Consider the following 16,283-nt stretch of genomic DNA (forward strand, 5'->3'; position numbering starts at 1 on the left):
CTAAATTTCGTGTCAAACACAAAGACACCCAACGCAGGTATGATCAATAATTTTATTTTTATATAATTTAGTTTCAATCATGCAAAACAGCAGATCGCGTTATTATTAATCAAAATTAAAATTGCCTACAACAGATTAAACGGGTATGAAATTACGAGTTCCATGACGCCAATGACGGAACTTTTTTGACATTCGTTGATTAACACTTGACTAATCAAGGAAGTTGTTTTAATATTTTGCTTAAACACAACAAACTGAGTTACGTAAGCTTATCCAAATAATAAGTTTATATGAACACAATTCAATTAGTACCTCGGATTGAACGTGTGGGAGAAGTTTTAACACGATTGGATGTAAGTCAACATTACTGTACACGAAGTTATATCCTAGGTGTTTTGGAATTAACTGATATTGTCAGTTGGGTATGCTGGAAAATATACAATAGACATGTCGTTCATATTCGGACCCAAATTGTGCGAACCGCATTGTGGAGTTTCATTCGGACTCGAATTGTGGAGTTATTGGGAGCAATTAAATTACGTTTTTACAGTGGTGATGATGAACATTATATTATATATAATTTACATATTAACATTTGCATTTCAAAAATTTAACAAGTAGCCTGAGTTTCGGTAAAAAATCTAGTATTTTAATAAATATTCTGCGATCAAAACTCATAAATTCAAAGCTGTGTATTTCATCTAGTTGTATTTTTTATGTACATATCTACTGTTAAATAAACAAATTACTTCGGGAACATAATTAACAAGTTTATTCCTTACGTGTAACAAAACTGGCATCAATTTGATACAAAATCAGTGGTGATTAACGTTCACGTTTGATTGGTTTTCGATGCGAGTTGCAATTGACGTGTAGTTAGCGCTCTCTGAGTTTACTTCATTTACATTTTGGGGTTCTGCAACAAAAATTTCAGTGAGCAAATTGATGCAAAACATTACTAGGTATGTATACGATAAAAATATACCTTTCAGGGATCTATATCTTCGAACTATGTATATACCTCGAGTGTTTTTGTTTCATGGGATATTTGCGGTATCGTGTTTTAATTTTAGTGTAAGGACATACAAATTGGATTTATTTTATTGGACTTTAGTTTATAGAGATCGTAGAAAAAAAAAATTAAAATTTTCATGACAAAAATCTTACTGTACTATATTCGTGAAGCAAATTTTAGTGAAACAACACGAGTTCTACGAAATCGAAAAACCTAGAATACTCCTTTGTTGCTATAACCCAGTGAATCCACGCACAAATCCAACAGAAAGGAAGTTTGGCTACAATAAAATAGCTATCGGTCAGCCGGGACAATCCTCTTGTACAACGTACATAGCAGTTGCACTCGCCACAACAAGTTGTTAACTTACCGACTGGTTCCGACTAGTTCCGACTAGTTCCGCGCTTCGGTGCGGCATTGTTACTGAAAATAGAATTCGCTGCACTTGGTTATCTCTTGGCTTGGTCGGCCATTTAATTAAGAGTTTCAGACTCGACTTCGTTGATGTAACGCTGTCCCATCTTTGAACTAGTTGCTTTTTCTCGTGTACTGTGGTACCATTGAATTGCAAATGAGGTTGATACACTTGATACGGTACTTAAAAATTATAGAGCAGTTTGCATTTTTTGTTTAAAAATTATGAGCGTTGGTGAGTTCTTAATTTAAGTCGGACGTGTATTCATAAGTTAGTAGTTAATTAAGCGTCTTCTTTTATTTGAAAGCATTTTTCTTTGATAGTTGTATGCACATTGAGAGACATATTTTAATGTTATAATTTTTTACTCAACTGATTTTTCTTGGGGAGAACAGACATCGTAAAATATATATTTTGTAAAATATAATATTAAAATATATTTCCCAAGAATGATGAAAGATAACATAATAAATTATTTACTCTTCGAGCAGGTGTTATTTAATAGAAGAAGATATTTATAGAATGCACATATACATTTATTTATAGAGTTCATTTCCCGTATATTGTTTTATCGCCGTTCAATACAGCATTCTCATAACACTTACTGTAAATACGCCGTTTTCTAGGCCATAAACGTGCGTCACATTAATTAAAACATTTGCATACCTTTATATAATTTTTTACAACGTTAATAAAGTCGGAACACGGTAAAAATCCGTCTGCTGACAGCTATAAGTTATATGAACAACGTAAAATTAACTAAGTTGCGATATAAAATATATTTTTACGAGCGTTAAAAACTTCAGCACTTATCTTCAACGGTAGTTCAGTTTGAAAATGGTAATACTGAAAACGTTGTTTGGGAAAAATATTGAATAAGGTACATGACACGTTTAATTTTACAAGCGGTGATTAAAAGAAAGACGGTTTTCTTATAAATAATATGATTCACTTAAACTTTTTCTTAAGTGATCAACAAAACGGAAAAATTCCACTGATCTTTCCAATGTATTATTAATTTTTGTTATTGGCCATTCGTTTGATTTTATTTTAACCTCTGATTTATTTATTTGCTTTTGTAAAAACAAAGCTAAACGCTCAAATTTGATGTAAGTATTTTTGTGCAAGCATAGAACTTTTTTCAAAGTACTTAAGAAAATGGGCGATAAGATGTAACTGCTTGATTTTTCAAGTCTTTCACTCACTTGCCATTCGTAGCAAACGCAGTGTAAAAAATCTAACGCCTCAACTAATAGGAAAGGATTTTGTCAAGATGAAGAAAACGCAGGAAGGGCGTGACTCTCCCGCGTCTAACAAAGACAAATGAAAAGATATTTCCAAAACGAATGATCTCTCACAAAGCTCTTATTACCATGTCATAAAGTTTAAATTACAATAAACATTTACTGCTTTAAATTATCTGGTGACATTTCACGACGTGATATCTTAGCAATTAAACTCAATGATATCTTAAAACCAAGTTATATTTTAAAACTAACTAATGTACATAAAATTACTATCACTTTAGAATTTAGGAATGGGTACATTTATCAGTTCTTCGTAGGGTACTGCGACAAAGAACTTTTCAATTGTTTTTACTGCCAAGTCTACTGCATAGTCCACGATAGGTTTTCCAAATTCTTCTGCTACTGTTCGCCAATTTTCATTTAGGAAATGTAGCACTGTGGTACCTGTAAAAATAATAAATAGAAATTATTGCAAATGAAAAAACACATTCTGCATATAAAAATAATATAAGGAAAAATATTTTAGATCACTCTATTATTATTATTAGTCATATTTGTAAGACAATATATTATTTTTTAAACATAAAAACAATATTCGCTTTAATGCAAACAGTAATTGATATTATCATAGTATTTACAAATGATTGATTAAAAAGAGTTCTACTAAGTAGACTACACGCACAAGAAATAATCGAGCTTAAAAGATCCGCATATCGCCAAGGTAACGTTATGTGGCAGTGGTTCTATTTGTTTTTCAAATATAAGAATTTAAGTTGATAAGTACCTAATAATAATACCTTTTTAAGTAGTAATTACGCATTGCAAAAGATTAATTCCGGTAAGTTTTATTACAAAGGCTCATCAGTCGATTCACGCATCTTAATCGGAACAGGATTTCCTTCACGAATATACCGTTGAAGACAATTAAGTGAAATAATTGCTGTCTTGTCACATTGACAGGCAAACGTAATGAGGACAAATCTGTTTCCGATAATTGCCTACTTTTTGCAATACCGGGTGAAGTGCTTAGAAGTACAATATGTCTACTATATCCAATTCACTTAACGTGTATTTATTTTGTGTATTTTTCTTTTGAAAGAGTAAGTTATGGAGTTTTTGCCGGTTCTTCCCTATAGGAATGACATTTTGGAACCGCGCAGCTCAAAGTCATAACTATAACGTTTTCAAAGAGCCTTGAAAACTGTCTAGTTGAAATCCAAAATCGAAATAAAGAGGAACCTAGCGTACCGTCTCTCTTCCACAGCCGCTAGAACCTTTAGGCCTTCTGGTCCCAAATAGCCATAGAAAGGGCCGTTATAAAAGAGGACGAACGCTTTTGCATCAGACCGTTCTTAATAGCTATTGTATGAGCTAATTTTAATATGAGGAATACATATGAGGGTATGAAATGTTACTAAAAAATGAGACATTTTTAATTACCCTAATGAACCTTTAAATTTTATAATCATTATTCACCTAAACATATTTTTACGTCATAAACAGGATTAATTCTGCCAAATAGCGTAAATATCTAAATCATTTACAAAAAACACTTCATAAATAATATTTAATCTCCAGTTTTATACTTACTGAGCTCCTTGCTTTCCTTGAATAAGTTTTCAAGGTCAAATGAGACACGATCTCCGTAGTCGAAAGTGTATTTATAATTCTTCAAACCAAAATGATTGACACCATCTTTGTCTTTGACGTATTTTGTGTTTATATCGACCTTCATTCTAAGATTAGCTGTAAATAACAGAATTTGGCCATTAGAATATTGAGACAAAACCAAAAACGATTCGATTTCCAAAGCAGCAATACTAAGGTTTTAAGTTTTTTAATTTCGCAAATGTCATGTCCAAAATATACATTTACATATTTTAAAAACTTTCCCACGCAATTTTCGTACAAAAATCCTCAAGGGATCAAATTTTATTCGTTGCACTCAACAACCGAAATAAACTTTTATTATCACGCAAAACTGTGGTGATTTCTAAAAAATGCATAACATGATTCACCATTTTGTTTACCACAAAACAAATCCCTGCGCATATTAATTTAATGGGGTCATGAAAACTGCAATAAAATTTGCGAAACAAGAGTTTCGAAATGCAAACCTTCCTAACCCGAAACCGAGATAAAGGGAGCTCGACATAGACATCAAAAACTGTTGAATTATTAATAGGAGATACTTACTAAGGCGTATTTTGGCCTCACCCGCACCGTCAATGGGGAATAGAAGGATTCTTCCGACAGCGTCATAAGTGCCTTTGATTGTGAGGTTACAGTGAAAAGCGAGGGCAAAGTGTCGCTTTTCTAGGTTTGACCTGAAATACAAAGTAGAATTGTATTTTTAGTTTAGCGGAACCAATCTTCCTCCATAATCTGTTATTAATATAAAATACAAGAAGTTTTCGCTTCTATTCATGTTAACATTATGTTTTAAAGTTACAAGCGTTTTTTTTATTAATGAACTAGTGCATAGCTTTGAATCACACATGCAACTCAACCAAAAATAATCATTTACAAAAGCTCATCAGTTTTACGATTGTATTATTTTTTTTTCGTTTGAAAATCATCAAGAAATTATGAAAATAATTATGAATACTCCTTCATACTTTTATGCAGGAACGGCGCTAAGTATTCAACAAAGTTCAGCCTAATTAAAGTTTGTTTGCAAAGTTAAAATTCTTTACTCGTCATTATTAATTTTAAAAATGAAAGCGAAATTATTCTTCTGATGTTACGAGTTATAGATGCTCACTAAGCAATGTAATGCAGATGAAATATAATACAATCTAAAATTGTATAAAGAAGAAAAATCATGGAAAAAAACTTTCGCGCAATTACTTGAATGGATATGTCAAATACTATTAAATAAATCGTATATTTTGGAAACGAACGGTTACAGATTTTACGTTTTACAAGGACTCATGCCCATTGCAAGCTACAGATTCTTTTCTGCTCGTTTTGGTAACATTTAACTGAGCGTTTAGTTTTTATAACATAACCTTTTTTAAAACAGCAATAAATAAAATTTATGATGAAAAAAAATAAAATTGCAAAAAGCTTGAAAAATCAGAACTGTTCAGATCAGGTAACACCGTCGGATTGAGTCAATGACACTTCCACCGTGTTGATCTTCAACGTTATTTAAAGAATACTTTATTTATTAGAGTGTCATCTTGAAATTACAAAACAATACACTAAAAAGGACGTATGTTAATTACACAACCTTATATCAAAAGCTTATATCAATATCAGCTACAAATAAGGAACTACGTTTTTTTATTCAATAAAAAAAAACTACTCCGTAATGAACCGAATGTTTGTAAGCGTATGTGTATGAGTGTGTCATCATCGATATGTCGATCATTTACAGACATAAAATTGTTTACGCCTTCGAAATTAAAAACAAAAACCTTTATTGTTATTTTTTTCTTCCAATTTACTTACTTTCATTTTTTTAGTTTGATGTAAACAAGTTTTTCTGTATGTATGTACTATAATGTTTAGTAAAGATAAACAACACCCGGAAAAACGATTTTTGTCCTTTAACGCGATTATTAACACTCCGAACGTATTTTGTAGTTTACTTTTAAATTTAAGTGGTGGACCATGTAAATAGAAATCAAGATATTTTTAAATTCTTACGACTAAAAGGTTATACCTGGTTCTTGTACTTTTATAGGTGTGCTAAAACAAAACACAGACTTTATAAAAAAAAAAACAAACATTGCACATCAGCAACAAAAGTGCATAAATAATTAGATACCATCGCATAATATTGTGTCCTGTCTTGAAAAGTGGGCTGATAGAAACTTCTGGGCGATTACTTTTTAATACAGTGACAAAGAGCTCAAACAATAAAATCATTGTTCAATGTGTTAAGTTATTGTAACCATAATTTTAGGCGAACGGAAGACGCCGGTGTACTTTGAATGCAAAACTGACTTCATGCAAATAACATTGGCAGCGATGCACGATGTGAGTTATGAATGACGTAAGTGGCTATGAACGAATAGTTACAAAACTGGAAAAGGATAAAACACGTTATGGTTTTGTTTAAAGAAAACACTGTTTCACTCTGAAGTCTATTCATGCTCTTTATACCTTGAAGACTTTCGTCTACCACTTACCATACAAAGATTGTACGGATACTTTATTCTGCAGTAAAGCTTCAGCTTGTAAATGTCTATTTTTCAACTGTTTTATCTACTTAATTCGTCTTTTTCATGAACTAATTCAATAAACTAGGCATAGAAAGTAAAAGAAAACGATAATACCACGATTTCAATTGCTGTTGCAGTTGTGGAATTAGAGAAGAGATGAAGAATTAGAGAGAAGGCGCTAAGTCTCTTAACCAAGACATTCGACAATTTTGTAGCTGTATCTTCTTTGAGACCTGGTGTCGGGCCTCAAATACGAGCAAACGGCGTATGCGGTTGAATTTTGAGCTAGCAACCTGTGTAAGAATTACAGCAACTTTCAAATTTAATGATCAAAGACGAAAAACTTAATAAATCTTAAATGTACAACACATTTTATGAATATGGCACACCTAATTGAGTTGCGTGAGTGACAAAATTAATTAAAATAAAACAAACAATGTTAAAACTTTACGTACATTTTATGCTTTAAATTAAAATTGTTTGTGTACCTGCTCAAAGTAAACCCTCTTTGCGTGGCTCTACATGTAATTATTCTTAAGTACTTGTCTTGGTACTGTCATATTATAGGACATGAAGCTTATACTTAATTACACAATTAATAGCTCAGATTATGATATAATGGTGTTCACCGATTACATTAATATTCACCGATATTGACTGGAACACAGTGGTCGCTGGATTGGTGATGTTTTTAGAGCGAGATGGCTTCTATATTGAATAGTGGCGTCTCGCTTCCACAATGGTTAAAGTTATGGTTCGATGGACAGATACAGGTCAATTATGAAAGGAATCGATAAGATTTTGTAATAAATTTAAAGGACATTCAGTTACTAATCCAACAAACAGTGATTTGAACTAATTTCAGTAATTTTAATACAAGAAATGTCTGCAAATAAGTTTCTGGTACATAATATTATAAACTAAATTCAAACTCAAAATATTGAGTTTGAATTTAGTTTATAAAAATATATATATAAAAATATATAAAAAATATGTAAAATATATAAAAAACCGGCCAAGTGCGAGTCGGACTCGCGCACCGAGGGTTCCGTACAAACCTGCAAGGTTTACAAAGTTCGTTCATTACGACGAGTAATCGAGTCATATATATTTATATGACTCGATTGTAAAACGTTGCTTCATGCCAAATTTCAAGATTCTAGGTCGACTGGAAGTACCCTTTAGGTTTTGATTCCCTTGCGAGTACTCGCGCGTTTCAAAATATGCAGCTTAAATTGCTGTTTCTTTTGATTGCGTTGACATAGAAGTTTGATTTTGTTACAGCTTAAAGGTATTATAGACCTGAGTATTTGGTATGAATTTCAATTTAATACCTCTACGCGTTTATGAGGAAATAGGTAGTAAGTTTAAAATTATTAAAAAATAAAATATTATGTGATGTAACTAAAAATTTATGGTTTTTGTAATTTTTCCTTTATCTATGGTATAAGACGTTGCTTCGTACCAAATTTCAAGATTCTGAGTTCACGGGAAGCACCCTGTAGGTTTTGATTCCCTTGCAAGTGTCGAAAATTTGCGGCATAAACGGCTGTATCTTTTGATTGCGTTGCCTTAGAAGTTTGATTTTTTCACAGCTTCAAGGGACAGTAGACCTGAGTAATTGATATAAATTTCAGCTTCATACCTCCACGCGTTCCCGAGAAAAAGGGTCTTGACAGACGGACGGACGGACGGACGGACAGACGGACGGACAGACGGACAACAAAGTGATCCTATAAGGGTTCCGTTTTTTCCTTTTGAGGTACGGAACCCTAAAAATAGGGAACAACACAAATAAAGTCAAATATACTTTATTACTGTTTATATAACATGGTAACGTTACCTATGACACGGTTTACAAAATAAAACTCATAAACTTTTTCCTAAATGCGACCCTTTGTAAAATATGTAAGTTTTATCGCTCCGTGAAACAGTCGCTTTTGTGTCAAACAATATTTTTATGAGAGGTAAATGATATGATGTGACAAGACAATGACAGATAATAAAATCCATTTAATGCTTGTTAACATAGTACAGTCAGCACCAGAAGTCACTAACACAAAACAACTGCACACAACCAAATTAAATGTTGTTGCTTTTGTGTTATAAGGATACAAATAAGGTTTGACACTTATTAGTAAAAACATACTAATATCCAATTTGTATATTACACTTAAAAATACTGGAATCTTCTTTTTTGCTGTCTGTACCTATGTGGTACCGATGGGAGTCAAGAACACAACGGTGTGCAATTGATTTTATTTCAACATATTTGTGGAATATAAATTAGAGGATATTTAGTTTAAAACCATATATTTTCCGAAATAGACAATATTTTGAGCGCAAATTTTGTGTTAAAGTAATTTAATTACATTATTTATTAGTTTAAAATTATTTTGCAAGGATGCATTAAGTATTCGAATATTCAGATTGTAATGTTTTACGCAAGAGTTCGTTGACCTATGTTCGGTTACAGTTGACGTCATCATAAAACAGAACCATAAAATCTTCAAAAAATATAAAGTTGGCTCAAAAGTGTTTTTTTTAATTTCCAATTGACAATGTGTGAGAAATCTGTTGCTAAGTGGTATTTAATTAAGCTATTTATCCTACAATGATCTTGCTGTCATCCGTCATCGATTTAACAAGAAGGCGAGAATGACAATTCTATATGTTTTTTTCTCATTTCACATGATTCATTCTCACGGGTAAATAATAGCAATGTTTATAATGACGTCACTAGTTGTTATTACTTGGACAATATACGGAATGAATCTCTTTACGGGAGATCGGCATCAAGCATTGACTGGTTTATTAAATTTTAGTTTTTAAGGGCTCTATCACGTAAGACGAATGCAATTTTAAGTGGCATGTCTCTCTTCGTTTGCCATATTACAACTCCTTAAGATACATTGTGTGTTTTTCAATATTCGCAGATGATGTAATTTATTGTCACTAAAACTAATCGTTGCAGTGACATCAGTAGTTTTTACGGCTACCTCGTCGTGAGTACGAACCTTTCCGGTTGTGTTGCAAGTCTATCTCCTCCTTTTTTGTACCTTTAAGCTACAAACAGTTTTATTTCCTAAATATTTGGTAGAAGACATATGGCTCGTTTTTACATAATACCCGTTGGTCATTACTTAACTTTCACAAAGTAAACACTAAAACCAGCACAAGCAACAAAAAAGGCATAATTATCTCAGTATCAATAACCAAACAGGTTGAACTTAGAATGCTATCTTAGTCTAGTCTATTTGAACCAATAGATATTCTAACAAAATCCAGACTGCAATATCAATAGCTTAACTCTGTTATTGCAGGAACTAGCTTCATTTAAAAGAACTAACGGCGTCTTCATTTACAACTGCACAAAGGAACTATAAAAGTTAGTTTCAACTAACAGTTATAGCCAATCGACTTACCTAATTTTAAGCGACTTAAATAAACTGGTTATTAACCAGTTCTTTAAATAGCATTAATGTGCTGTGTTCTCATTCTAGAATCAATGCTCTAAGGACCTAAAGTTTTCTGGGAAAATATTTTTAATCATATTTACCAGATTATTAGCAGCGAGAGAATAATAAAGATTTGATTAGACCCCATGGGTACATCTTTTACAGCAATAGAAAGCACATACTCAAAATTGATGTGTGAACTGCACGGACAGTCGAACGGTATAGGTGAGCATAAGGAACCCAATGTGCGCAATGTGTCGTGGGTTCGATTCCAAGTTTGGGTGTCTTTGTGTGTGTGACTTAAATGTTTGTGAAATGCTTCGCGAGTAAAGCTAACCGTTGACAAATGGGTAAAATTCCTAAATTCGGGAGTTGTTTTTAATAGAAAAAAATGTGTTTTAGTAATAATCGACTTCGTATATGATAATGATATTTTGCATGAAATTTGCATGAACGATGGGAAAAATTCCTTTAATCTGCTTATCGTTGTCATCGATTAGTATCAGATTACATAATATTGAAGATATTAAATGGATTAACTACCATAATGATTATGTGCTCTATCAATATATAACATAAGCCCGTGCCTGAGTGTAGTTGACAACTTGAAGTCTTAGGCCCTGCGTTTACTAGCCCGTGCAAGTCTCCTGTACCGAAAAACTTTATCTTCAATCACGCTTGCCTATACAGAGGGTCCTGTTCCACATTTCAAACTTATCGTATTTTGATCGTTTTTGGTTTTTGAAATCATTGTAAAATTGAAGTCACACGCACGTATTTTTGCCCCGTTAGTGAAGAAAGAACTCTTCTCATTCTCAGCAAAATCAAAATTAAACAAAACTATTTTTATGGAGAAGAACCGGCAAGAAACTCCAAAGGTTGCTCTTTTAAAAATAAAAATATATATAGTACATATGACGTTTGCCTAAATGATGCCTGGTAGTAACTCTTCAGTAGTCAAGCTATATAGGTGCTCCTAGTAACTTACAACAACGTCCAAATCTGACCTTTACAGCTCATTGACTAGGTACTTCTTGGATAGACTCTAAATTTATGTTATGTTCCAATATCACTTTAGCATGATTGATTAGGTGTCCAACTTAGGGCTATACACGGCTCATTTGATAATAATATTTCTAACATAGGAACGTAATTATACGGTACACATTTTCCTTCTCATACAAGAGTAATACTTAGAGTTATTAAATAAAACCTTAACCCAGCCAATATGCTAGGTTATCTAATATCACCTTGTTACATTGTCTCGTTTTGAACTTGTTTTTTTAATTATTGCGCTGGTCAGAATGGCCCAGGACTATTACTATTACAGATTATCATCGATAATGATTGCTATGTATCATTACCAACATATAGTTTATGCAATACTTTATTGCGCTTTTCCGTATTTGGTTCGTTATTTAGATTAATTGCGCCTTGTCATTTAGACAACTGTATTAGTCTTGCTTTGAGTTTTTACGATTAAAGGTTACGGAGAAGATGTTTAATAATGGTTAACTCGCGCGTGTTTATCGGGACCCCGAGGAAGTTTCGGACCCAACAGGAATCCGCACTGTCCACCACCCCAATGCTTTGGGATTTTGTTTATACATAATAATATGATGTGGAGTAGAAACTCTTTTCGAAAGCGAAAAATTTCGTCGTAGAAAGACTTTAAGCTTTGCTTTAAATTGCGGAATTAAATAACTACCTACCATTTAAAACGATTATAATGCATGCTTGTATTTGTTCATAAGCAAAAGAGCAACTTCAGTTCTAAGACGAATTTTACGACTTGTCAGCTCGTAAAACTTATCCTTAACCTAAAGGAACAAAATAACATAAGGAAAATACTTACAAGACGTCATCGACGATGCATTTTCTGAATCCCGTCACTTTTCCCTTATAGAAGGTGAAGGTTAATCCACTTAGAGGGATGGACAGTCTTTCGATGACGAAGGGATCCAAGGAAACGACACCAAGTTCAGGGATCCCTTTAACGAATTCTGGGATCGCATCCTGTGTTGACTTCACCAGACATTCTCGGGATGTGTCGTTGCATGGTCGAATGTAGTCGGCTGGAAAGAGAGTTAAAAATAGGGAACTCTGAATTTGTCATTTGGCTCAAATTTATGGAATTGACAGGTTACAGAGAGAATGCGAACGGGCCATACAAATTATGATTCTACTAGCTTAGTTTTGGAGTTATTCGTATTTCGTTGTGTTTTGAATGTTGAGGTTGAATGTATAGAAGTAACATCATTTGTTGTGAAGGTCATTTTCATACATTCGAGTGATTTGAACAGCCTTACGTTTGTATGATATAACTTGTCTACAAGCGAGTATGATTTATCGAGAAACCATTTCATTTTTACAGGTTTGTCAAGAGAGAAACAAATGTGAAAATGAATGTCATTTCTGTACATTTTTATGCATTTTGATTCTCATAAAAAAAAAAAAGATGTCAATGACGGCAGGTTCTCAAAGGTACAATTTATCAACATTATACATCGGCACTTTTCAATAAACAATATCTTAGAACAAAGAAAAAGTCTGTTGATCACTAGAACTTGGTTGTTTATTACAATGGTTGATTGAGCTCTATCGTTATCTGGATTCCATTTATTTTTATGACTAAAGTATTGTTAGTATACAGACAACGTTATTATGCAATGCTTTTAGGAATACTACTCCTTTTAAACATGCATTCGGTTAGATTGACCTCTAACCGATTGCAATTTGCTAAGGATACAAAGGCATTGTTAATTTACAGAAATGTCAAAACCCTTGAAAATTGTCTAAGAAGAAGATCCAGAATTAAAATGGAATAAATTGGAATCACTAAATTGAGTTACTTTTTTCGCACTAAATTTTAACCGTCTCAACATCTCACAATACCAATAAATATAGGTACACATTATGAAGCATCTATAAAGTTTGTTCAACTATTTCAAAATTTCAAGTAACCTGAATTAATTCGAATCATTATTAAAACACGATCAATTTTAATGGAGTTATGAAATTATTTATAACAATCAGAGCAAGTCTTTCGAGGACAAAGTCAAGGTTTAAAAGATTACCTAAAAATGTTTTAAAATTATGACTTTAGTTTTAGTATCCTAGTTTGTTCGTTCGAAAAGAGACCTAACTGGCTTGCCTTGTATGACGAGTTGTTTATGTTACTTTTATTAAGCTGTTCGTTTAAAGAACTTTAGGAGTTTTTGATTTCCTTAAAAAATTATTAAATGTTTGACGAATGTAACTGCGACAAAGTAATTTTGTTGCGATTTTTTTTGAAATTAATGAACAACTTGATTTTGAAATACTTTTGGAGTATTAAAATCAGGTCATTATCAATACCTGTGACGGATTACTCAAATTTTAGTTCTTAAATTACTGTGTTAAATACTTTTTTCAGGTGTCAATGTGACGCATCCAGCTTTTGAAAGACTATTTCTTCATGTCACAACCTTTCTTTTTTTATTTAATCTTTTTACTTTAAATCAAGTGCTTTTTATGATGTTGTTTGTATCGATCTCAAATTTCTATCGACTTTTTGTACGCGGAAAATGTTTGTTGCATTCAATCCAACCAGATTTTTAAGTCCGAGTGTTGCTATGTTATAATCAACATCAGGTTATTAAGTTCCTTTAAACTTAATAAAATACATTGGCCTTGATGGTTTGACATACAATTATTTAGTACGACCTTCCTCTTAATTAAATGCGTAATTAAAAACTAATTAGTGAATTAATTTTCACGTAATAGTTTATTAAACTTAATATGTAGTTTAATCTAAAAAGTTATTGATATAGAATTTGATCTATATAATAATTAAGATCTAATATTTAAAGATGCAAGCATGATGATTGTGAATATAACACTGTTCCGTTGATTCTCATCAGTGGGACTAATGAAGACAGGTTGACGAATATTTGGAACTAGCTGTTGCCCGCGACTTCGTCCACGTGATCGATTGTATCTTCGCTCCTATTAGTCGCAGCCAGATGTTATATAGCCTATAGCCTTCCTTGATAAATAGTCTATTCAACACAAAAAGATTTTTTCAATTCGAACCCGTAGTTCCTGAGATTAGCGCGTTCAAACAAACAAACAAACTCTTCAGCTTTATATATTAGTATAGAAGTATAGATATAGATTAAGGATTTTTGCTTTTTTTAAACTTCATCTCAATAATCGTTTTCATTCGCTATTTTAGAATTATCTAAGAAACTTTAAAAAGGTTAGCAAGCGTGTTTCTGAATCTGTAAAAACAGCCTAATTATGCGTTCATTGAACCGTTGCCGTGAAGCTTAAAACCGTAAGTATTGGAAAGAAATCATGACTATTTTGGGACACTAAATGCTTAAATAAATTATACCCTTGTGCGACTCTACAGCTAAGCAAAAGGACCATACCAAGGGTGACAAGTTTCGGACTATTTGGTCAGTAAAATATACATAAATTCTGAATTCATTTTAATATCTTGTACTATGGAATCGAGTGAGGCATGGTTGCATATCCCGGTCTTAAATATGTCAATGGTAGTTTTAGTTTTGGCGGAAACAAAATTGTGTAAAAATAGTATGTTAGATAGTCATTTCAAACATTAGCAAATAGTCATTCGTTTTTAAACAAATAAAAATAATAGATTTGAACGAAGCTTATCCAAAAATCAATCGATCTGGCTATCTTCTGGATATTGAACCATTTAAAAGAGAAGGACGAAAAATATACAACAATAAAATATATTTACACTTTTATATAACTGTTTCCGAATTTTTTGTAACTCTGATTTATATATGGTCAATAACCTCATCAATAACATAAAATTATAACCCGACGGTTAACTAAAATAAAACTAGTTTTAATTTGGTTTGGACGGTTTAGGTTATTTTTATCGTTTTTATGTATCTCCAACGTTTTATATATGTTAAAATACACAAAACAAAAATCATATCAACATTGTTTTGTTCTTAACGAGGTAAATATTCATTACATTAATATTTTTGTCTATTAATTATACATTTGATTCAGAGGGAGTTAGACTAAAATTCAACTCATGTTTAAAAATTACCACAGGTATAAATACCTACGTCTAATTGCAATCACTTCACACCCTTTTTAAATTAAATCTTGATTAATCTGCATAGAAATTAAATCCTCTAAATGGAATGTTCATAAAATATAAAAAAAAAACATGAAATATGAATTAATTCAAACATAATTATAAAAAAATGTCAAGATATAATAATCATATAAAAAACTTACGTGCCAATTTCGCGTTACAACTACAGAAAAACAATACAAAACTTATTAGTACACTGACGATCAGCACTTGCAAATTCATTGTTGATCAACAATGTTGAACAATTAACCGTGTGCTTACAACTGTATCGTGGCGTCGTGTTTAACTGCTATATATCGACTAAATGGAAAGATATTATTATTAGACCTTCGAGAGCCGACATTGCAGGCGGACGACCGGTCTTAAGAGGAACATCAGCGTCGAATTATCACAATTACCTCATACTGATTAGCTGGTATGAAAACATTACAAAGTTAATGAGCTTCGGCTAAGCGGTGTTGCGAACGGCCTATTGAATCCATGTATGAGTTCCGGTTGTTTATTTTGATTGAGATTGTTTGAGTATGTAGTAACGTTATTTTAGAACAGCTGTGATTTTTTTTATGTCAAATGTTTTGATACATGTTATTGGATGATTGATAAAAATAAATTAAAGCGGTTTTAGTTTTTCGCTTGAAATACTTTTACTTTGTCTCTATCGATGCAATTTGGATGCAGTAATGTTTTTTTTTTGTGAAAATGATGAATAAAAAAAAGCCTAAAAACAAAAGGAAAATGTTTCGTTTTTCATTTCCTGTTGAAGGAAATTCGATTCAACAAAATAATGTTTTAATCATAAAATACTATTTTTATATGTCTAGCTTACCTATATGTATTTTAATAATTAAAAA

General features: G+C 32.1%; 1 protein-coding gene across 1 annotated transcript; it reads right to left on the minus strand.

Moving 5' to 3' along the window:
* Nucleotides 1-2,896: 2,896 nt before the first annotated feature.
* On the minus strand, nt 2,897-15,889 carry LOC113498307 (circadian clock-controlled protein-like). The gene is made up of 5 exons (XM_026878275.1): nt 15,576-15,889; nt 12,163-12,382; nt 4,874-5,004; nt 4,268-4,423; nt 2,897-3,121 (listed from the first exon to the last, which is right to left on the minus strand). Exons 1-5 carry the CDS (start codon nt 15,652-15,654, stop codon nt 2,955-2,957), a joined length of 753 nt encoding a protein of 250 aa, XP_026734076.1. The 5' UTR covers nt 15,655-15,889; the 3' UTR covers nt 2,897-2,954.
* Between the last annotated feature and the right edge of the window lie 394 nt (nt 15,890-16,283).

The sequence above is a fragment of the Trichoplusia ni genome, chromosome 10, assembly GCF_003590095.1.
Source record: "Trichoplusia ni isolate ovarian cell line Hi5 chromosome 10, tn1, whole genome shotgun sequence".
Classification (NCBI taxonomy): Eukaryota; Metazoa; Arthropoda; class Insecta; order Lepidoptera; family Noctuidae; genus Trichoplusia; species Trichoplusia ni.